The 23,817-nt window shown below is 40.0% G+C and overlaps 1 protein-coding gene and 1 pseudogene across 1 annotated transcript in view; both read right to left on the minus strand.

Moving 5' to 3' along the window:
* The window catches only part of INTS4 (integrator complex subunit 4), a 113,217-nt gene that overhangs the window by 2,553 nt on the left and 86,847 nt on the right, over nucleotides 1-23,817 (minus strand). The window contains exons 16-22 of the mRNA XM_067750469.1: nucleotides 19,998-20,091; nucleotides 17,059-17,139; nucleotides 15,079-15,209; nucleotides 9,425-9,484; nucleotides 7,495-7,654; nucleotides 7,126-7,269; nucleotides 2,442-2,562 (exon numbers count right to left, since the gene is read on the minus strand). Of these exons, the coding sequence (XP_067606570.1) occupies nucleotides 2,442-2,562; nucleotides 7,126-7,269; nucleotides 7,495-7,654; nucleotides 9,425-9,484; nucleotides 15,079-15,209; nucleotides 17,059-17,139; nucleotides 19,998-20,091 (791 nt within the window). The remainder of the gene's footprint in view (nucleotides 1-2,441; nucleotides 2,563-7,125; nucleotides 7,270-7,494; nucleotides 7,655-9,424; nucleotides 9,485-15,078; nucleotides 15,210-17,058; nucleotides 17,140-19,997; nucleotides 20,092-23,817) is intronic.
* LOC137231331 (cytochrome b-c1 complex subunit 6, mitochondrial pseudogene) lies at nucleotides 22,517-23,059 on the minus strand (annotated as a pseudogene).

Below are 23,817 nucleotides of genomic sequence, written 5' to 3' on the forward strand. Positions count from 1 at the left end.
CTTTTCACGTGGGGCCTTTTACCAGCCTGGAGTGTATCTGTAATGAAACTAGCACTGCTTTCTGGTACTAGGCTCCAGTATCAGCTCTCCCACTACGCTCTCCTTTCTTGTCCTGGATGGCTATTGCCAACCCCTAAACCACAATCTAGCCCTGGCTCTCATAGTACTTTCAGGAGCCAAATACTGCTAAGGTCAGAGGACTAAACCCAGGTCAGAGGACTAAACTCCATCTGGTCATTATGCCTTTTCTCACCAGCACGTGGGAAGAGTGGCAATTCAAGCCACTGCCAGCAGCGGAAGGGAGCAGGGAGAAGAAACAAGAGGGAAAAGACAGTGGGAAAAAGACAAAAGATCATCTGGGACAAATCATGCAACCTATTTATCATGCTTGGAAGAATATGTCTTTATGAGGTATATATTATTACTCCAATCTTAAAGGAAAATGAGATAGAGAGGTTAAATAACTTTCTCAGGATCACACAGCAAGTAAGGCAGAATTTGGAAACTCGTCTATGCGACTCAAACCTTGTGACCTGGCAGCATTCTGTCTCCCAAAGGAGAGGCCCTTGGTAGGGAGCTGAGGGACTAGATGGAGGACTCCTTACCAATACCAGGCACCATCTCCTGGATTAGGAGAAAGAGGTGCTGGCACCTTCAGAATGAGAACACATTTTCACTTTAGTGTCCCAGGTCAGATGGGAGGATGGTACAGTGAAAGAAACAAGGGATTTAGGAGTTAGGAAATCTGTGTGCCAGCCTCAGTGCCATTACTATTCAGCTACATGGGCCTTCACTTACGCATCTACAAAATTAAGAGCAGAATACTAATTCCCACCACAAAGCTGTCTAAGAATTAAATGAATTTTAATTGCAAATTTAAAATCCTATATTCAGTTTTCATTATTTGTTGAGCACCTACTCCACGTCAGGCACTAGGGACACAGAGGTTAAAGATGACGAGCAAGTCCCCTGTTCTCAAGGAGCCTACATTCCGATTGGAGAGAAAGTCAATAAACAAATGAGAAAACATCTGACACTAGTAAGTGCTGAGCCGAGAATTAAAATAGATATTTGTAATTGTGACTAGGTAGCAACCTCTCAGAGGAGGTGATCCTGGATGAATTACAATTCTTCAGGCTCAGGACAGCCCGAATTGTAGGCCTGGTTCAGGCAATGACCTGCTGTGTGACCAGGGGCAAGTCAATATGCCCCTCAAAACCTACCTTTCAAGCTCTTCTGAGCTCTAACATGTTGTTTTGCTTCCCTCAGTCTTAACCCTGTAAAACAACGCTGTCCCACAGCATTTCTTTCCCCATATCTAGGATCCCTTCACCACAAGAGATTAAAATAAGGAACTCTACGTTTCTGTGGACTTGCACTGTGGCAAACAGTGCAGAACACTCCAGGCAGCAAGGATATGGATTGAGGGACACTCAGGGAGGCAGATTCTCTGTACAAGCATTGCTGGATCTGCTCCCTCAATTTTGCCAGGCCCGCTGGACCCCCGAAGGGGCTGCCCTGACACTCAACAGCACCACTTCCTCTTTGTGAAAACTTTATAAAGTCATCTACACCTGCCTAACACCCTTGACAGAGGAAAACCATTAATAATGGCAATAAACAGTTACTCGTGTATTCAAAAATACAATGAAATAAAATTCCAGAAGGCGTCCACCTATTTCTAAAATAAACCAGATTTGGTGGTATTGAACACCTTCTCCAGTAACAACCATGCTTCTGAATCACCTTCAATGACTTAGGCAACACCACCGAGGCCAATTCTCTCCCACATTTTAGGTTCTGCAGACTGAGTCTTTTTCAGTTTCCAAAGCAGCCTTACAGGCTTTGGAAGCGTAATGTCATTGCACTTGTATTCTCTCGTTTTATTCTTTACAAATGAAAGAAAAATACTTATGTAACCTCCATGTGTTTTCTCAAATTATCAAGGTTCTTCTCAGTTGCTGTATGGGAGGGTAAAATAGGAATAGATCACCTTACTTTGCATTATCGCACAAACCAGCCCATGTGGGAAGGGAAGGCAAGAACAGTTGTCATTTTACTTGTTCTGGGGGAATGAACTGTATTGTTCATATACAAAAAAGAGTGATTTTAAATTTCTGGTAAGAAATATAAAACTTTAATTTCCAGACAGAATAGTCCTCAGAATTAAGTAGTAAAGAATTGTTATCTTAATTTGAAAGGTGAGGAAACAGATTCAGAAGGGAGAGTAGCTTGCCCAAGTGTACACAGCAAGTCAGTGGCAGTGTTAGGATAAGAAAATAGTCTCCGGGTGTCCAGCCCACAGTTCTTTCAATGAGACTCCATTCTACTGCTTTCAGGCTCCTTAAGAAATCAAGTTCAACCCTCAGCAGGCCTGGTTCAATCACGTATTTTTAAAACTACAAAAAAAAAAAAAAAGCCTTGGCCCACTGACTCCTTACCTGTCCAGGCAGTGTGGGAGAGGTACACCTGAGTGATAAGCCGGTGCCGCCCTGGGCCGGGATTCCGAAAGTCTGCCGGCTTAGGGTGGATCATCTGAGCTTGGCCATCTGGATATGAGACCTAAGAGGTGACAGAAATGAGAAAAAGAGGCAGAAGAGCCATGAGCTTTTAACAGAATTGCTGGTGACATCTGCTGTGAACCCCAAAACAGGAGGAAAAGAAGACACTACCCTTCATACAAAACTGCTCCTGGAGGGGAAGACAACACTGTCGAAATCTCTCTACCCCCTCCCCAGTACAAAGCAGTATGTGATAAATGTTTCCTGAATTCATGGTGAATGAGGGACAGGAATAAAGTGCCTCTGTTAAGTACATGGATAGGTTAAAATATTAATCCTGATGTGAAAAGCCTTCTCAGACACCCCCATCAGAATGACTCTCCTTCCTCTGGCTCCAAATCATATCATGGCCCAGGATCCATCACCAACTACCAAGGATTAAGAATAATTCTGTAACTCTCCACTAGATCATAAGCAGCTAGGAAGCTGTTTATCTGTCTCTTTCTACAGAGACAGTGCTCAGTGCTCAAATCACTGGCCAGTTCTTCAAATCTTACAAGCTGCCAAAGAGCTCTCCTCAACACCCAGGGGGACCTCACAGCTATCTGTGTAGAGGGCCTATTATTATATACTGCACAGTGTACAAATGAGCTAAATGAACAAATGAAGCATATCCTACAAACACATAGGTCCTGGGCTATGGGAATACACTGATAGGGGTAAAGTAGGGACCACACAGGTCTTTCAACTTTGAAACTCTGGGGAGGCATGTCTCAGCCCACCTGCCCCATAATCTCATCTGTCCGGAAGTGTTGGGGCATGGTAGCTGAACTGGACAATGCTTTCCTACTGTCAGAGCTGTCCCATGACTAAGCAGCGAGTTCCTCATCTCCCAGCCTGCAGAGGTATCCAAACAGTCTGGCCATGCATGTAGTAGAGCTACTCTGAAGGTGATCTTTCAGTAGAGTGTAGCAGGTGATCCTTAAAATTATCTATACCTGCAATCTCATTTATGCTCAATTGGTCAGCGAACTTCTTCCAGGGACAATGTGAAACAGGGCTTCTCAATCCGGGCTGCACATTAGAATCACCTATGAGCTCTTAAATAAAAAATACTGGTAGTCATGGGCCCTACTCTCAGGATTCTGATTTAACTGGTGTAGGCTGAGGCCCCGTGCATCAGTACTTTTTAACACTTTCTGTATAACTCTAAAGTACAGCTAGGGTGGAGAACCACTAACTTTGGGGCTGAGAAATAAAACATTGCCCACCACATCAGTAAACAAAGGATTTTGGGCCATCAGCAACCGCAGCCGCCCTCCAGCAGTGAGCCCTGAGGGAACTGAGGAAGGAAACAAGGAATGACCGCAGTCATCAAACTGCAGCCACCCCAAATGGTGCAGCTTGAGGAAACTCGGGAAGAGGAAACACAGGATACTGGCCCCAGAGAGCTGAGGTGCATATCAAAGGAATGATTTCAATGAGTCCAGACTCTTGCATCTTCCCTTATGTAGAAAAGTGCCAAATTCCTTAACTTGAGCTATCTAGTTTTCTTTTATTAACAGTAGTCTTTTGTTCCGGCTACCTGGTGGTGTTGCAAAAACTCCTATATATCCTGGTTTCCCCCTTCCTCTTCGGAACAGTTTTCTCAGCATTTATCTGAGATGCTGTCTCCCAGGCTTGCGACAATCTATACCTGCAATCTAAGAACGTCTGCCAAAAAAAACATAACTCTCAAATTCTACGTTGTGCATTTTTTTTCGGTAGACAGGGGAAAACAAACCAACAAACAAAAAACTGCCGTCCAATAAAACTGCAGCTCAGAGTTAGTTCTCTGTAGGTCTCATGATTTCTAATAATTCCTGCTGGGAAGCCAGAAGATTTTTTTCCTCTACTGTCACCATAGGTAAATATTAACCGTCTTCAGGGCCTGATTCATCCTGACTCTCTTCCAGGAAGCCGACCCTGCCTGCTCCAGGCTATTTTTCTGTACTTACTGCAGGTGTTTGCATCCCTAACTTTTATTCATATTCCTTCTGCTTGGAATACCTCTATCCTTTGCTCTTAATCATCCTTTATCTCATCCATGTAACAGTATCTCCACAAAGTCTTTCTCTTCCTTAGTCACACTCTACAAATTAAGGGCTTCTCCATAGTATTCTTTATAATTTATATATATATATACACACACACACACACACACACACACACACACACACACATGTATATATACACACATATGTATATATGTGTGTGTGTGTGTGTATATATATATATATTTTTTTAAGTATATTGCAGAATGTTTTTATAGTAGCCAAAACTGGAAATAACCCTGTAGGGGAGAAAAATTAATTTCCCCTCTACCCTTCTAGGTTCTTGGCTGAGACCCCGCTATAATAAAAGGCAGATTAACAGGAGAAAAACAAATAGAAGTTAATAACAAATATGTCTCCTCTATATAAGGAAGAGACCTAGGAAAACTGAGTAACTCCCTGAAACTAACCAAGCCATCACCTTAAATACCATATTCAGCTAAAAACAAAAGAAAGATGTTGAAGAGGAAGGGAGCCTGTTATGGGAGGTTATCAGGTAAAACACAATAATCAAGGGTACGAGTGTTATGCAAATTTAAGTTGGCATAGTTTTCACTGATGAATTTCTAGAGATTTAGTCTTGCTTCCCTTTCTGGTACCGAGAGGGGGATACCTTACAAATGGAGATTTCCCTTATAAATGTAAATTTCCCTCACAAAAGGGCAATTCTACTCTGTTTCCAGTCTACAGCCTCTCAAAAATAATCATCCCAAAATAATCCTTAGGCCAAAAAGGCTTATTTTGGGGTGGTGTATTATGTTCCCCTTCATTCCTGCCTTTGAAACTTCTAAGAAGCTTCACAATCCAGAAGCTAAGTCGGTAGATCGGTCCATTATCTCACTGAACCAGTCTCTTAGTCTTTCTTTTTTTTTTAATCTTTATTTTCTTTATTTATTTCGTTGGTTGGTTGGTTGGTTGTGCTGGGTCTTAGTTGCGGCTCGCGGGCTCCTTAGTTGCCGTACGTGGGCTCCTTATGTAACAGAGAAGAGCCAAATCTGGCTACATGTTGGACCTGTTTCTTTTACTTTAACCTTTGCTTTCCTGCTGTTGTTCACTAAAAGGATACTGTCTATACATAACGGCCTGCCTCGGGGAACCCTGTCCCTCTGCCTGAATGTTAAACCAAAGTGCCTTTGTTGGGGGAAGCATCCTGACCCTGTCCACCTGTGGGTGGCTGCAAGAAAGAAGAAATTAACCCATCCCCTCCCTGAGGCTAGCCATTCCAGGGGACATTTGCAAAACTTATGGCCTTTTTACTTTACTTCCTCACCTCCTCCCCCTCTCTGTTCTATAAAAGAAACTGGCATCCAAACCCAGATAAGATGGTTTTTCAGAGACACTAGTCTGCCATATTCTTGGTCTGCCAGCTTTCCGAATAAAGTCGTATTCCTTGTCTCAACACCTCATCTCCCGATTCACTGGCCTGTAGTGCAGTGAGCAGAGTGAGCTTGAACTCAGTAACACTTAGTTGCAGCAGGCGGACTCCTTGGTTGCGGCAAGCAGCTCCCTAGTTGAGGCACGTGAACTCTTAGTTGCGGCATGCATGTGGGATCTAGTTCCCTGACCAGGGATCAAATGCGGGCCCCCTGCATTGGGAGCGCGGAGTCTTATCCACTGCACCACCAGGGAAGTCCCAGTCTCTTAGTCTTGAGAATAGGTCAGGTTATTTAAAAAGTTAGGTCTCATTTCAGGAGGCAGTGTTGCAAGTGGCTCCCAAAGTTAGATCTATGTTGTGTGAGCAATCAGGATTTAATAAGAGGCCATAACATTCTTAATTCATCCTGTGCCTGTTGGAACTGATGACTGAACTTCTGTTTTACAACTGCCTGTCCATTTGTCTGTCTCTCACTGAAACTAAGCATCCTCAGGGCATGAATTCTGACATGCTTGCCTAGCACTCAGCATGTGCAGTAGAGTAAGCATGGATGGATGGAAGGGAGGAAGGAAGGGAGGGAGGGAGGGAGGGAGGGAGGGAGGGGGTGTAAATGGGTAGGACTCTTAGTGGGGCTTAACTACTGACTGTTAAATTGCTTAGTGCCTATACTGCATCTCTCCTGTCTCTCTAGTACATCCATCTAACTTGGAAAGAATACTCCCTAGTGACTACTTTTTCCCACCCATAAACTGTATTCACCAAGCTGACCCACCTACAACCGGAAAAGGACTTATTACAGTTTGTTTATAGCCCTGAAAATACCAAGTCTTAACTTCACATTATAAGAATAGAAGCGGCCCTGTCATTTAGTGAACCCTTACTGGGGACCAGGAACTTTATACACATCACTTCATTTCAATGTCAACTATTCCTATTTGTCAGTTGCAGAATCTAAGGTTCAGAGTTTAAAGTAACTTCCTCCAGACCATACTCAGCAGTAGAGCTGGGATTCACGCCCAGGCTCTTGTCCATAAAAACTTATCTCTTTTCTCTCCCCAGTTTCTGTCCCTCAGGTAGAGATTACAGGGGTGCTAAAGTTAAAAGTTCCAACACAAAGTCAGTTTAGAAGCTCCATGGGAACCAAAAGCTGACAGACCTGGACCTTCACAGTGCTCTGAGGATCCTGAACATGTTCCAGGGTTGCATCGACATCCAGGGCCACCACCAACCCAGAGGTAAACCGCAAAGGGTTGTCTGATTCGCCCGCTGGCTCAATAATGGTGGCTGAGGCTTTGTGGATCTGTAAGCAAGAAGAAAATATGATTCTAAAGCCAGGTCATCTCTGGGTAACAAAACATGATCCTTGCCTTTCTGTCTCCTTATCTAATGGGTGGACACATGTTAGTCAATCAGAGGAAAGGCCCTAACCCAGCTCCTCCACTGCTCAAAGAAGATCACCAAGATGAGCAGTTTTGGATGCTCTCTGGATGGATTTCGCCTGAAGGGATATGACACAGACACTGACCTGCTCTGGAAGGGGGAGGTGTAGGAAGGTACTCTGCCGCAGCATGGTATGTAGAATTTTGACCACTTCTGCAGGTTTGGATGTCATAAGTCGGGGCATGAGGTCAAGAAGTTTGTCCACAAAGCTGTCCTGCAGGTGGGGCAAATCAGCGATGAAACACCTGAAGGAACAAACAGAAGCAACTATGCATTCATTCACCACAGGCTGAGCCCCAAACTTCTGCCAAGCCCTGAGGTAGGAAAAGTGATGAACTGGAGGAGTTCATGGTTACCGAGGAAAGCCATGCACCTATGTAATTATGCTGTAGTGACATGACCATCATAATAGCCTTGCTTATTAAATACCTATATATGCCAGGCATGCTCTTAAGTGTTTTACACTATCTTATTTAATCCTCCCAGTAGTCCTGTGCATTGTTAGAATTATTATTGTCATATTACAGATTCATTAATTAATATAACAAATATGTCTTTAGGTCTTACCAAGTACTATTCTAGACACTGGGGATATTATACTGAGCAAAAGAGAAGAAAAAGCCTGTCTTAATGGAGCATCACTGATAGGAACATTGAGATTCAGAGAGGATAATGTTGTACTGAGGCTTAAAAAAAGTTAAGTAACTTACTCCCAGCTCTGAATGATTCCACAGTACTCTGCTTTGTAGAAGGAGATAGTCAAAAAATATTTCACTGAGGGGTGATATCAGTATAGGGACTCAGAGGCTGAATTAAGAAAGAATGTGCAGCCCTTAACAACAGATCCTCATCTGTGGCAAATCAGAGCTGTCATCTTTCCAAAAATCTCTCCAACCCAACTGTGCAAAAACAAGACTCTCCACCTTAAAGAATCTAAAACCATGTCGAACTAAATCAGTTTGCTGTACACCAGAAACATATACAACATTGTAAACCAACTATACTTCAATTAAAAAAAAAAATCTAAAACCAAAAGTAAGGCATGGACTTCGTAGAGATTTGAAGTCAGGATCTAAAGAGTCAAGCTAGATTGTATCATTTACTAGAGAGCAGCTCCTATTGGTGAAGAGTAGTATTGCAACTCAGCCCTATAGGAAGCCATCATCACCCACATGAAAAAAGCCTGAAAAGTGTAGAGTCATACAAACCTGTAGAGCCAGGTTTGGTAAAGTTCATGGGGGTAGAAGCAAGGAGTGAAAAACTGAAATATTAGACTTAATAAATATTAGATTTTAAAATCCTATAAATGCCTTCTTCCCAGTATTGTATCGCCAGCATACCACAGGTCACAGTCAAGGTCACTACCTCGACCCCCACTGTTTCACCAAGCCTTCCACTCATTGACTGCATATGTTTTAGCTGATTTACTTCATAATGAATCCTGAGAAAACGTATCTATGCTACAAAATAAAAGCTACCTATAGAATGATGGAACAATTTTTGTAGATTAGACAGAAATATGCAAGTTTAAGAACCATGGTGAAGAAAAATAGACAAGTTGTGATTTTTCAACGAGAGTTTGAGTTTTCTCACATAATATTTGTCTTTTTCTGGCCCAGCTGAGTGCTGAATCAAAAACATTCCTAATGTTTTTATTATTATGTTGTATGTTTAGCTAACCTAAGAAGTTTATATACCAGTAAAGAAAATACAGTTATCTCTCAGTATCTGTGGTGGATTGGTTCCAGGACCCCTTGCAAATACCAAAATCCACGGATGCTCAAGTCCTTTATATAAAATGGAATAATACAGTCGAACCCTCCATATCCATGAATGCAGAACCCATGGATACTGAGAGCCACCTGTATACAAATTAGGGCACACTGCATGTATCATAATAGCTTGGCTACATGGGCTAAACCAAAGATTCTGGCTTGTGATTGCTCTTGTTTCCCTGTAAGTACGATCTTTACATCACCAAGATTTAATAAGCTAGAAGGTGATGAAATACTTACCTCTGAAAAAAGTCCACTTCCTGTAAAAATTTTTCACACATCCCAAATAAGGGGTCAACTCTGTAGAAAAGAAAAAACAACAAAACAAACAAAAACCCATGTAATTTGCTTGTGAAATCTGAGAACTGAGGAGTAAAGACCAAAGTTCCAGAAACCTGAGCCCACAAGAAAAGACGATGAGCATATTATACTATAAAAATTATCCGTAAGAGAAACAGAGGACTCCTAATGGACCTAGGGGGAAATATTTGCCAGGATCCCAAGACCTAATTAAAACACTGCAGTGCCCATTAGGCTCAATGTACATTCAAAATCAAAGACTATCACAGGCCACACTTGGCACCAGATTCAGTAAGGATATAGGACAGAAGCACAGCTTACAGGCAGTGCAATGTCATATTCCTCCTCTGCAGGAGCCCTTGGCAGCAGCCCATTCAACCATCTACATAGCTGTCTGGGAGCTCTGACCTTGCCACTGACAGCTCAGGTTCAAGGAGATGAGATCTACATCAGGTGAATGTGGAGACTATCTTCACTTAGAAGCCTCATGCTCCATAGGTCCTAATATCTCTTGAAGTAATCCAAAGGCATACCTTCCAGGGTCCCCACAGGGATATGCTCAGTTACAAGAATCACTGCATTCAATGAAGCCCAAAGCTATGGTGTCTGCATTAGGTAATTATAGTTCACTGATAGTTCCTTCTAGTGTACATGTAATTTTCTCAGAGATCATTTTTACCATAGCAGTGTCACCTAGTAATAGAGTTGATGCCATCAGCTTACCAGGGAATAGATCTGGAAACCAAAGGTCAAATTTTCATGCAGAAGGGGAAAAAGTTTTGTTACTACTTTGCACACAGACACAGACTATATGCTTTCTTCTCTATCCTGGCTTCTTTGGTCAAGTAGTACTTAGAGTATTTCATTTCTGTAAAAACTTAAATGTATACCTAGATAAGCCAGGCAACATGCCAGGCCAATATAACTTACTAATCACACAACAGATTTTTCCTTTGATCTTTGTGCATTTTATTTATTATAATTTCTGCAGGGAATGTTCCACTCATTTGCATTAATATATTATTAATTGAAGGAGTAAAGTTCCAGTGAAGAAAAAACAAATACTCTTTCCTTATATAAAAACATGTAAGAGAAAAAAAAAATAAAATAAAAAAAATAAAAAAACATGTAAGAGAATGGTATCAAGGTTCTTAATAACCGAGTCAAGTTTTTCTACTAAACCGTAAGCTCCATGAGAGTAGGGACTTTGTATCATTCATCATGTATTTCCTGACACAAGCAGCTATGCAATAAATATTTGTTGAATGGATAAATGATAAATGGCAGATGGAAATGTACTCTACAACCAACATTAATTTGAATTATTTTCCTAAAAAGCAGGTAGCACTTGAAACTTTCTTAACTCTGACAAACTACTAGAAGTGGAACTGAAATTTGCTGGTGAGGTTAACCAACCAAAGACCACCTAGGATGAGAGCGCTGGAAGGGAGAACTCCAGCTAAGCAGACTGAAATGAAAGCAATTTGGCCAAGTAGTACCTTTTTTGGCTTGCTCACGTACAACCAACTTGGAGAATTTCCAAACAGTAAAATACAAAAAGATTTGGGAACTCTTCCCCAACCCCCAAGCAGAGTAGGTAGCCTCACCTACATGGTACGTACATGAAGTAGGCCTCTAGCACTAAGAACCCCCGCTTTCAATGTAAGAGTGAGGCCCACTAGGGGAAACCAAACATTGACCTATAACTGTTGGGGAAGCCTATATCAGTTACCAATTTAAACTAGTCTAAACTTTCACTTGTAAGTATTCAAAGACAATGAAAAATTATTAGATGTTATAAGGATGATAAGGAGCTGTAAAGGAGACCAAGCAGAACTCAGTGAGGTAATGTCAAGGGAAGAAAGCACAGAAAGCTTTTTTTTAAAATTCTAAGAAACAACCTGATTAAGATTTAAGAGGAGATTTGAAAGGATATCGCATTGATAAAGTGAGAAAAACTGCTACAAAAAAGGTACACAGAAGAAAGCACACTTGGAAATAATAATAATGAAATCAACTCAACAATTGAAGAACACTAGAATGAAAAATGATGAAAACTGAAATGGTAAATTAAAAGAGTACGTTGAGGAATTTACTCAGAATATAAAGTAGAAAAAGAAACTGAAATTGTGAGAGAAAAGATAAGATATAGGGAAAATAGATCCAGAAGATACAATATCTAGTATGGCAGACTGGAGTGGATGGAAGAAGTAGTAATTAAAGAAATAATAGAGGGGAAAAATCCCTGAGATAAAACAGAGCTGAGACTTCGAAGTCCCATTAAAAGTCAGTAAGAATAATGAAAGGAAACACATAACTAGACATATCCTGATGAAATTTCTGAATTCTAAAAAGAAAAAGAAAAGTTTACAGCTTTGAGCCATGAAAAATAAGCTAACTACAAAGGAAAGAGAACCAGACAGACATCAGACATCCTAACTGTAACATTAAATACTAAAAGGTAACATAGCAATATTAACAGAGTTCTGAAAGAATTCCAATTATGTATGAGAGCAAAAGAAAGGCAGTTTTAGATATGCGAAGTCTCAATGAGTATACTACTTATATACTTACTCTGAAAAACAATACTAGCGAATGTGTTCCAGTCATATAAATGGTGAATTAGAACAAGGAATTTTAAAAGACAATTGTGATACAAAAAGAACAGTGGTGGGTAAGCTGGAGCTAAATTATTTTGATAATGTACTTATAAAGAGTAATGCTATTTTAAGAAAGAAATCTTAAAATAAGAGATACGTTAAAAACCATAATCCAATATATTGTACAGCACAGGGAATTATAGCCATTATCTTATAATAACTTTTAATGGAGTATAATCTGTAAAAATACTGAATCACTATGGTGTACACCTGAAACTAATATTGTATACCAACTATACTTCAATTTAAAAAAAGAACAATCTGAGGGCTTCCCTGGTGGCGCAGTGGTTGAGAGTCCGCCTGCCGATGCAGGGGACACAGGTTTGCGCCCCAGTCCGGGAGGATCCCGCATGCCGTGGAGCGGCTGGGCCCATGAGCCATGGCCGCTGGGCCTGCGCGTCCGGGGCCTGTGCTCCGCGGCGGGAGGGGCCGCAGCAGTGAGAGGCCCGCGTACCACCAAAAAAAAAAAAAAAAAAAGAACAATCTGAAACTAAATTCTAAATTATTTAACAGCATGAAACAATCAAATAAAAATACACTAAAACTTTCATTTTGATTAGATATGGTCTTGACAGAGATGATCATAAATTCTATTTTTTAATGCTGAAAAATATAAGGTCAATCTGTTTATTAAAAATATAAGGGTAGGGATTCCCTGGTGGCACAGTGGTTAAGAATCCGCCAGCCAGTGTAGGGGACACAGGTTCGAGCCCTGGTCCGGGAAGGTCCCACATGTCGTGGAGCAACTACACCCGTGCGCCACAACTACTGAGCCTGTGCTCTAGAGCCCGTGCTCTGCAACAAAGAGAAGCCACTGCAATGAGAAGCCCGTGCACCGCAACGAAGAGTAGCCCCTGCTCGCTGCAAAAAGAAAGCCCGTACACAGCAACAGGACCCAACACAGCCAAAAATAAAAAAAAATTTATATATATATGAGTAAAAATACTATTTATACAACTAAAATGAGCTAACATTTGTCAAGTGTTTACTCTTAATGTGTCAGGCAGTATTTTAAGGGCTTTACATATAATAATTCAATAATCCTTACAATAACCCTATGACAGAGAGGCAAGTACTATTATTATCCCAGTTTAACTTATGGGAAATAAACTGAGACAGAAGTTCTTAAGTAACTTGTCCAAGGTCACTAAGTTTGCAAATGGTGGAGTCAAGATCTGAATCAAATCAATGAGGCACCCCAGGCCTCTTAATCATTATGTTCTACTGCCTCTCACTTGAATAGGTTAAAATTAGGGTACAGAACTTTCAGACCCCTGCGAGAAGAAAGAATCAAAACAACAAAAAATTTCCAGCAAAAATCAAGGAAAAGAAAAAGAAGCAGGTATGCATACAAATGGAAAATATAAAATAATATAGCATGAGTAAACATCAAATATATTGGAATCTTTATACAATGACATGGAAATACGAAATATTATATTGTTGGATGAAATGAAAATATGGCAGAACAGCCAAGTATATTATGATTCGATTTACGCTAATACATGCATTTATAATCTACACTTTTAGTCATTTGTTTTACAAGGGGTAGATTACCAGAGAACAGAATGTTCACTTAATCTGCAATATTTAAACTTTTACAGTAATCATACATAAACTGAAAAAGATATTTATTTTCTTTAAATAAAAATGCGTAGGGCTTCCCTGGTGGCACAGTGGTTGAGAGTCCGCCTGCCGATGCAGGGGACACGGGTTCGTGCCCCGGTCCGGGAAGATCCCACATGCCGCGGAGCAGCTGGGCCTGTGAGCCATGGCCGCTGAGCCTGTGCGTCTGGAGCCTGTGCTCCGCAACGGGAGAGGCCACAACAGTGAGAGGCCCGCGCACCGCAAAAAAAAAAAAAAAAAAAGTGTAGATGCCAGCACAAGCACCTATCTTTTCTCAGCTGTGACTGGCACATAGCAGGAATTAAACATTTGTTAAATGAATGTATGGCTATCTCTAAGATTAAATCACTACCTGAGTTTATCAGGTCACTATCAAGATAAGCAAAGAAATAAAATAATACAATGTTCCTTTTAATGTATTTTTCAGTGCTTAAACACTCATATTTATTTCTCTACACTATTTTTAGGCTGATACAACTGGTGGACTGAGCATCAAATGTGTCTCCTGTCTGATAACGAGTTTCCTAAGTACTATATTACATTAAATCCGTGGTGCCATTATTCTTAAGATGCACCTTTATTTTATGAAACACCAAGAAACAAAAACACTTTCAAACTACGGCACACCATCAAAATATCTGATTTCAGAGAAGTAAAATTTTTAAATGTGCATTTTAGAATCAATGAAATATAGCAATTCTCATTATCAGAAAGTCTAACAGCTACAATTATAATGAGCTCTTACTATGTACTAAGTACCATGCTAAGTGCTTTTACATGTATTATCCCATTCATTTTTCACAGAAACCCCATGAGATAGATGCTGTCATGGTGCTCATTTTACAAACAGGAAAACAAGGCACAGAGAGGCTAAAAAAAACCTGTCTGTAATCAAACAACAAGTAAGTAGAGAGTCAGGATTTGAACAAAGTAGTCTCACAGCACCATACATTCTCATAATTTGTCTTTACTGCCTTAGAGCACTAGTCCCATCAGAAGAGGAAAAAAAGTGGTTCTGGCACTATATTTTTAAAGAAATCTATCAAGGACTATACAGAATGCCTTGTTGCCAGATGAAGCCCTATGTTGTGTTGTAGGCAATGGAGAGCCACCAAAGGGTTTTTCCAGGGATCTGATCTGATCCAAGAATGTAACTTGGAATATCTGAAAAAATGAAGAGCTTGTATATCCCTTAGGTAGTCTTTCCTAAATATTATTTCACGCATCATTAACCTTGGTGAGATCTCTGAATGCAGTTGTGTCTTTAAAAGGACTCAGCCACCCTTTTTCACCAACCACACATCTTACCCTCGAGCAGTCCGTGCTGTTACTATAAGTTGCAAGGCTTTGGCCTGCAGCCTCATGTGATGGATAATCACCACCTGCTTGTTCTCCACGCCACTATACATGAACTCCATTTTGTAGGTTTCTTCCATGATCTATAAGGAACAGGTAAGTAATAAGCAGCAAAAATATCATTATAGTCTTACTTAAGAGCAAAGAGCAGCACAGGATTCTAAGTGAAACCAGATCTGAACAGAGTGCTTTTTTTTAATGCCTATGTTTTAATTCTGAACTGAGATTTTTAAGTGCCTATGTTGAGAGAAACTAGTGTGATTTGAGAGAAATTAATATACATGTTGAGAGAATAAATTATTTTGTCAATTAAAAAACAAACTTCCATCTGGTAATATCATCTTAGTTGATGATATAAAGATATGAAAGTTTAAACACTGATAAAACTGTAAAGCACTGCTTGTAACTAAAGCAAATTCACTGTGATGTGGTGGCAAATGAATACGTATGGAAACGTAATCCTCAGGAAAAGTCCTCAAGAACTTAGTATTAGGAACCATTGACCACCTGTTAGCCATCCAGACTGTTCTATGGGCCTGGTCTCTCAGAGGGATTTTAGGGAGGGAATCAGTGCAGAAAACAATGTCAGTGACCTCAGCTCAAGCCCACTGCATCTTAAGCTCTCGCTCTGTTCTATCCAAGTCAGCGACTCCCCCCCGAATGATGCTTCTCTTTCCCTTCCCTTTCTTCAATGGGAGGCAAGCAATGATGGCAGGCAATGATGCTTGCCTCCCATTGAAGGCTTTGGAGTCAGAGCCCTGTCAGCTGTCTTCTACAACTGACAGTAAGATAAGTTTCCTAATTACATGGTGCCTCAGTTTCCCTATCTGTAAATGCAGAAGAAACAGCACGAATATCATAAAATTTAAAGGATTAAATGGGGTATGGAAGGTGCTTAGCACAGTAACTGTCACATAGCAATGGTAATTCCTTTCTCTTTCTTCCAGACTACTGCTCCCTGTCCCATCCCTCCCAACATGGCCTATTGGTGTTCTGTTGTCATTAAGTTCTACTCCCCTACAATAAGCCACATGGCAGGTCTGAAAGGGAGTCTAGATTAGATGAGAGATGAAGCAGAGTAGTGGAAAGAAAACAGACTCTGGGTATCAGAGTACCTGAGCTCAAGTTCCTGACTTAACTACCTACAGCTCTACGAATATAACCTTGCTGAGCATTGTTTCATCTGTAAAATGGACTTAATACTTATTCCAACCTAATGGGATTATTATGAGGGCTAATTAAAATAGACCTGAAATCATTTAGTGAACTGTAATGTAACAATCATAGTCACCATCATTATCTTCCTACAGGGTTGTAATTAGTCATATACAGACTTACTATTGGGAAGACATGACCCAGAAGAGTTCACCAAATTCCAATACCCAAGAATGAAGGGAAATTGCTCAAAACTAGAAAGAAATAAACTTAAGGCAAGTAAAATTAAATGCTACTTAATGAACTGAGAAGGAAAAAAAAGACCTTTAAATATTCAAGAGATGGTTAAAGAAAAGAGAGAGAAAGAGAGATGGTACAGGCTAAAAATATAACCACCTCAAAATGAATTCAGCTACATTTTCAGATGAAAGATTCATGATAGTATTTATTGGATTTTAGTATATCTGAAATACAAACTAATAATATTTGAGAACACAAAAGAAATCTTAGAAATCAGGGAGGTTAAGTAACCTGCTCAACACCACCCAACAAATTAGAGGCAGACATGGGAACAGAACCCAAGTCCCCTGACTCTAAAGCCAGTGCTGTGTCCCCTAATTATGCTGCTTCTCGTATCACTAACTTCTGACACAGGCTAAAAATGGGGAGGCCACAGCAGAGCCTTCTGAAGGCCTCTGACTCTAACTTAGACAATGCAATTTCTGGACAGAGATCTGGACAGAGATCCACCTGAGGAGAAGGTCTCAATAAGCTTACCTGTTTTGCTGCTGCTGAGGCCAAATCACTCTGCTTCAAATACAAAGGGGCAGCCACATTCCACAGCTTTTCCTGCAAGGCCTAACAAATCAGGAGAGGACAGAACACAGAGGTCAAAAAGACTGCCATATAATTTGAGACTTAAGTGTCTGTTTTGCTTTGAAAATTTACCGTGATCAAGACTTCCTCTCATTCTTATTCTTTTAGGCCAATAAGCCCTACCTATTATGGACAGAGAGGAGACCAATGATTTGGGCCAAATGAACTCCTCCCCATTCAATTCTTGGCCCAAAGACCCTATGTTCCAGACCAGAGCTTGCAAGCAGAGTGCAGGAGCCATGAAGGCCTCACCAAGAATGTCCAGGCAAGCCAGGCTTCTGAGGCTCTGGGACCTCCTTGATCCCAGAGTCACTGGACTAACCAGACTGCCTAGACCCTTCTCTTCCCTGACTTAGTTCCTTTTTCTTTGCTCCATGCTCTCTATCCTTTGAACAGCCCCATCACCTTACCAACATACTCGAACAAGAAATCAAGAAGCTTTCCTAGATTCCTCCCTCTCTCAATCTCTGCACATTCAAAACTATCACTTAGAGCCATGGATTTTACCTTCCATCTCCCTCCTCGCCTATCCATCCATACGGCCATCTCATCTAAACCTCTGCTATAGTCTCTTATTTTCACAGCCCTTCTTAATTACAGACATAATGACATTACAGAAAACCTAGACTAACACTATACAACAGAAATATAACACAAGCCGTGTATGTAATTTTACACTTTATAGTAGCCACATCTTTAAAAGTAAAAAGAAACAGGTGAAATTAATTTTAATATAGTTTATTTAACCCAGTATAAATAAGGTATTATTTCACTATGCAATCAATATTTTTTAAATTATTAATGAGATAGTTTACATTTTTTTATACTAAGTCTAAGAAATCCAGTGTGTATTTTACACTTACAGTACATCTCAATATGAACATTTATTTACTTATTTTTATAAATTTATTTATTTTTTATTTATTTATCTGTGGCTGCATTGGGTCTTCGTTGATGGGCGCGGGCTTTCTCTAGTTGCGGCAAGCGGGGCTACTCTTCCTTGCAGTGCATGGGCTTCTCACTGCGGTGGCTTCTCTTGTTGCGAAGCACGGGCTCTAGGTGGGTGGGATTCAGTAGTTGTGCCATTTGGGCTCAGTAGTTGTGGCTCGTGGGCTCTAGAGCGCAGGCTCAGCACTTGTGGTGCACGGGCTTAGTTGCTCCGCGGCACATGGGATCTTCCCAGACCAGGGATCGAACCCGTGTCCCCTGCATTGGCAGGCGGATTCTTAACCACTGCACCACCAGGGAAGTCCTCAACATGAACATTTAAAGTGCTCAATGGTCACACATACCTAATGACTACTGTATTTGACAGTGGCAGGTCTAGATTATAGATATAGAAATTGTTTAATAACCTAAATCATATTACCATTAAGAGTTATTGTTTTTAAATATTTGCTTCCAATCACTTCCTATATGCATGTTTTTTTATATAGTTGTAGTCAGAAAGCAGAAATAATTTTGTGTGCTTCTTTGGGTACATAATATTATGTCACATTTGGTCATGTTCTTATATAATTCTTCATAAAGATCATTACTGCTACAGAATATACTGTTGAGTGGACGTGCCACGATTTATTTAGCTCCTCCCCTACTATCAAACACTTGCCTGCCTTGGGTTCTAAGTCTGGGTCCCTTACCTACGCTTCTCCTACACGACGCTGAATAAAAAACATAGTTCTGTGTTCTTTTTAGGAGTAATCTCTTCTCTTTTCCTACTAAAGAAAAGTGGATTCTTTTCAAAGGCCTTCTTGTATTGCTATCTAGAAGACAACAAGCCAAGGAAGAAGGAAGAAGACCAACACTGACATGGCACTCACTGTGTACCAGACACTAGACCAAGGGTTGTCACATGCACTGCTTGCTACCAATCCTTACCTGGGTAGAGTTATTATTAGCCTTGTTTCACAGAAGCTTGGAAAAGCCAAATAACTATGCAAAGGGACATGAAAGAACTTTGGGGGGTAATGGAAATCTTCTATATCTTAACCGTGATGGTGGTTACACAGGCATATATATTTGAAAGAATCTATCTAGCCAAATAAGGACTGTTTAAATCCCAAACTATTTCAGTGTACACACTCATCTTCACATGCATACACACACCTACAAAACCCTAAGCTCACATATCTTACAGTGGCAAATAATTTCTGACGCCTCCATTTATTCTGACTTTGGTCAAATATCTTTAATAACTTTGAAGACTAACCACATTTAGAACTAAAGCCAAGTTAAGTCTTATCAAGTTAGAAGGGCTCTTCTAAATTCTAAGCCTAAATTTATAGCAGAACTCTGCTGCAGAAGCTGACAGCTATTGAGCTAGTTTAACTGGTTTTCAACTCAGAGAACTAAAACAGCTTTTGGGTACCAATTTTGTGTATGTATATATATGTACTCTAACTACCTAGTATGAAATGACAGCAAGTCATTAGCTCTTAAGAGCAATGAAATCAACCTTTGACTAATTTGGCTTTGACCAAATGAAATTAGCATTTAGAAATATATAAATATATAAAATACAAATGTTTATATAAGATCTTTGCTAATCAAATTGTTAAAAAACAATTAAAATCCTTGGTATTCTAATGCAAATGGTTATCCAACCTGCTCTAATTATATGATAAAGGAATTCTCTCAAATTAAAAAATTCAAATTCCTATATGAGTTAACAATTCTTTAATTAGAGGCAAATATAATTATACTACAGAGTACATAATTTCCCCATTGCTAAGCAGTTGCATAAAACCAGTTATTTTTCTACTTATAGCCTCAAACACTGCTGGGTCCATTAAACTGCATTCTTAGCAACACACTCATGAACAAAATGGATTCAAACCAACCTTGATGAGAAGAAGCTGACACCTAAGATAGGTAGCAGAGAAGTCAGCTACTCCTGCCAATTCAGACTGAAGTTCTCCAAGTCTTTGCAGATCCCTGTAGTAAATAAAAACCCAAGCCAAACACAGAATAAGAATAACACCAATTAAAGATCATGTCAAAAGCTTTTTACCACTTTATACCTAGTAAATTGGTAAAAAAATTTTAAATGACAGCACTCAATGCTGAAGTGGTTATAATGAAACTGTTTCACTTACACTTTGATAGCAGTTTAAGCTGCTGTAATTCTTCTGGAAAACAGAACTGTACTACGTTATAAAAGTCACACATATAGTCAAAAGTTTTGATCAGTAGCTTTATGCTACGAAGTAATTCTAAGGGAAACATGCAACAGAAATGAAATACTTTATGCCCCGCAATATTCATTGTTATGTTATAGTAAAACCCAGTAACTACTTAAATATCCAACGGTAGAGGAATTATTAAATAAATTACTGTACATACAGTCAATGGAATATTCTACAACCATTAAAATATAATATGGTAATAAGGTATATGATCTCAACTACGTAAAAACCATATATATATATATACATATACATATATATATATACACACATATATGAAATATGAAAAAACAGAGCAACCTGTTTTCTAGATAGAGGTATTAGGGTGTTTTTTAGTGCCTTCTCCTAACTATGCTTTATTTTCCAAGTGTTTTATACAATCGGTAAGTATGTTTTATATCATCAGAAAAAAAAATTTTAAGGTATCATAGTGGGCTCCATTGGCTGCCTACCTAGTTAGTAATTTTCCACTTTTTCCTTACTAAGTGAACCTGATTTTGTTCAAGAGAAGGTGCCCCAAACCTAGATCCAGGTAGAGTCCGACTGGACTAAGCTAATTAGCACACATCATCTTCCTGGTTAGGTCACCTAGGCTGGCCTTATGAGTCCTAATGGAAGGACTTATATTCAATGCTTGAAGCAGGTCTGATGGTGGTCTATGAATCACTCATTTTCTCTTTCTCTCTCTCTGTCTCTATCTCTCACTAGACTGAACAAGAATGTTTTATAGTCCTGATTACCACTGGCAGTCATACTGTAACTCTAAAAGAAAAAAAGCCTTGGGATAAAGCAAATGTTGAGGACAAGAAAAATCCAAAGAGAGAGAGAAACTGGGTCCTTAATGATATAAATGAACTACTTAACCATACCATACTAAGAAATGCCTCTGATTTCTGTTCATATGAAGAAATAAATACCCATTATAAGTTAATTTGAGATAAGGTTTTCTGATACTCACAATTAAAGCATGCTAACTGGACATAGGTATAGACAAAGTGATTGCAACCATATTAAATACATCTGCCTGTGGACAAGAGTACAGAAAGTGGTACACACACATAAAATAGTTGTGTTCAGGGCTGGGACTACTGATTTGAAACATTTAATTTTTTTGATAGGTTATACATACCTAGTTATAGAATTACACCAATAAGGAATAGAATTCAAAAGATACTAAAGGATAGATAATTAAATTAGTCCACTTTCCTATACCTGTGTGCTGCTAACCAGTAACCTTTTCCAGAGGCAACTACCATACCAGTTTCTTTTAAATTCTTTTGGAAATATGCTACACATCTACAAAAAGTAATGTTTTTCTTTTCTTTCTTCTTTTTTGGGGAGGAGAGAGAGGGAGAATGAGAGAGAGTGCGAGCAAGCAAGCTAACAATCTCAGAAAAAATTCATAGAAAGCTGCTTTGTTTTTTAATGTCGTATCAAAATTTCACATAGAAGTGATAACTGTGGGAAACCTAAAGATCTGGCTCATGAGGGAAGTTAACTGTTTCAGGGCTGGGATACTATATCAGGTTTCATAGCAGCCTGTACAAAATTGTCCATTGGACTAAGTCCCTCCCTCTTATTTCAGGCAACTTTCTGATAGCTAATGCTGTCTCCTGAGAACCTTGATACAAGAAAGGAGATGCCCTAGAAAGGGGCAAAAATGAATTATTTCCAAAGTGACTGAAGAAATTGGGGTCTGTGGCTTATATACCGACTCTTTTGAGTTTTGGTGATTTGAGCTAATCCCGGAGAGCCTGCTCATGTGTGGGAATCAAGCACAATACAAGGCAAGACCCTGCACTAGCTAACCATAACTGTAAAATCCTATTTTGGCGGCCAGCTGGTCTCTCCCTTTCGCATCTCTGATGTCTCTCTTGCAAAAGATGGCCCTGAATCATTCTACGTCTGAACCATTTCATCTCCAGAAAGATTCTGCCTTCTGCTACATTATAGAGAACACTGACCAGCTGACTATACGTTAGCTGACTGCCCCCATGTGTTAAGTCATTCTACCACCCTTGCCCTGTAGCATTTGTTCTGAATTGCACAAAACAAGATGCAACCCAACTAGCCATGGGAAATCTGAACTATTATACAAACAAAAATAGAAACTTGGCAGCCCTGCTCAAAAAGCTCTGTGTCCCAGTGTTTCCTCTCTGTATCTCTTTTTTTTTTTTTTTTTTTTTGCTGACCACTGGACTTTATTAAGATGGAATCACTGATAATTACACGGAAGCTACCTGCCTAAGCCCAAATCCTTGAGGTTCACATGAACTTAGTTATACAAATAAGAAACAAATGGCATGTTCAAAACCATAAGGAAATATCCCGACGCTCAGGTGATGAAGGCTGGGGTGAATGAATCGGCACACTTATTCCAAGCTTTAAAGAGTTTGTGGGCCACGCAGTGGTCCCTTGCATGCAAGAAGTCAAAGACCTCCTCTGCGCAATCCTCCTCTGTCAGTGACCTGGAGGATACATGCTCATCACAGAGCTCTAGCCGCTCCCAAGCCTTTACACATTTCTCCAGCTGCCCGCATTGCTCTCTCGCTGCTGTTAGGGGATCCACTAATTCCTCCTCCTCCTCTTCCTTCTCCTTGGGATCTCTGGATCCAATTAGCATCCTTTGCTCATCCTCCAGCCCCATGTCTGGCTGCTGTTGTGGACTCAACATGAGCAGCAACAGCGACACCTATTCTCTGTATTTCTTTATGCCCACGATCCTCAGGAAGCCTCAGTTTAGACATCCATCAGGAGACTATGGACTCTTTAATGAAAAAGGTACAAAAAAGCACCTCCTATGTGCACTGTACTAGATGTGCTAGGTGTTTCCTTATTTGAGCTCATTTAATCCTTACAATGTGAACTGCAATTACAGGCATACTTCAGAAAATTGTGGGTTCAGTTCCAGACCACCACAAATAAAGCAAATATCACAATAAAGCTAGCTAGGCATGCAAGTTTTTTGGTTTCCAAGCATATAAAATTCATGTTTACATTACACTAGAGGTTATACTGTTCTCCACAGTGGCTGTACCAATTTACGTTCCCACAAACTGTAGGAGGGTTCCTTTTCTCTATACACTCTCCATCATTTAGTATTTGTAGACTTTTTGATGATGGCCATTCTGACCAGTGTGAGGTGATAGTATCTCACTGTAGTTTTGATTTGCAGTCTCTAATAATTAGTAATGTTGAGTACCTTTTCATGTGCCTGTTAGCCATCCGTATGTCAAACTATGTTGAATAAAAGTGGTGAGAGTGGGGCTTCCCTGGTGGTGCAGTGGTTGAGAGTCTGCCTGCCAATGCAGGGGACACGGGTTCGTGCCCCAGTCCGGGAAGATCCGTGGTGAGAGTGGGCATCCTCTTTTTCCTGATCTTAGAGGGAATGCTTTCAGCTTTTCACCACTGAGTATGATGTTGGCTACAGGTTTGTCATATACGGTCTTTATGATATTGAGGTATATTCCCTCTA

Source organism: Pseudorca crassidens, chromosome 9 (genome assembly GCF_039906515.1).
Source record: "Pseudorca crassidens isolate mPseCra1 chromosome 9, mPseCra1.hap1, whole genome shotgun sequence".
Classification (NCBI taxonomy): Eukaryota; Metazoa; Chordata; class Mammalia; order Artiodactyla; family Delphinidae; genus Pseudorca; species Pseudorca crassidens.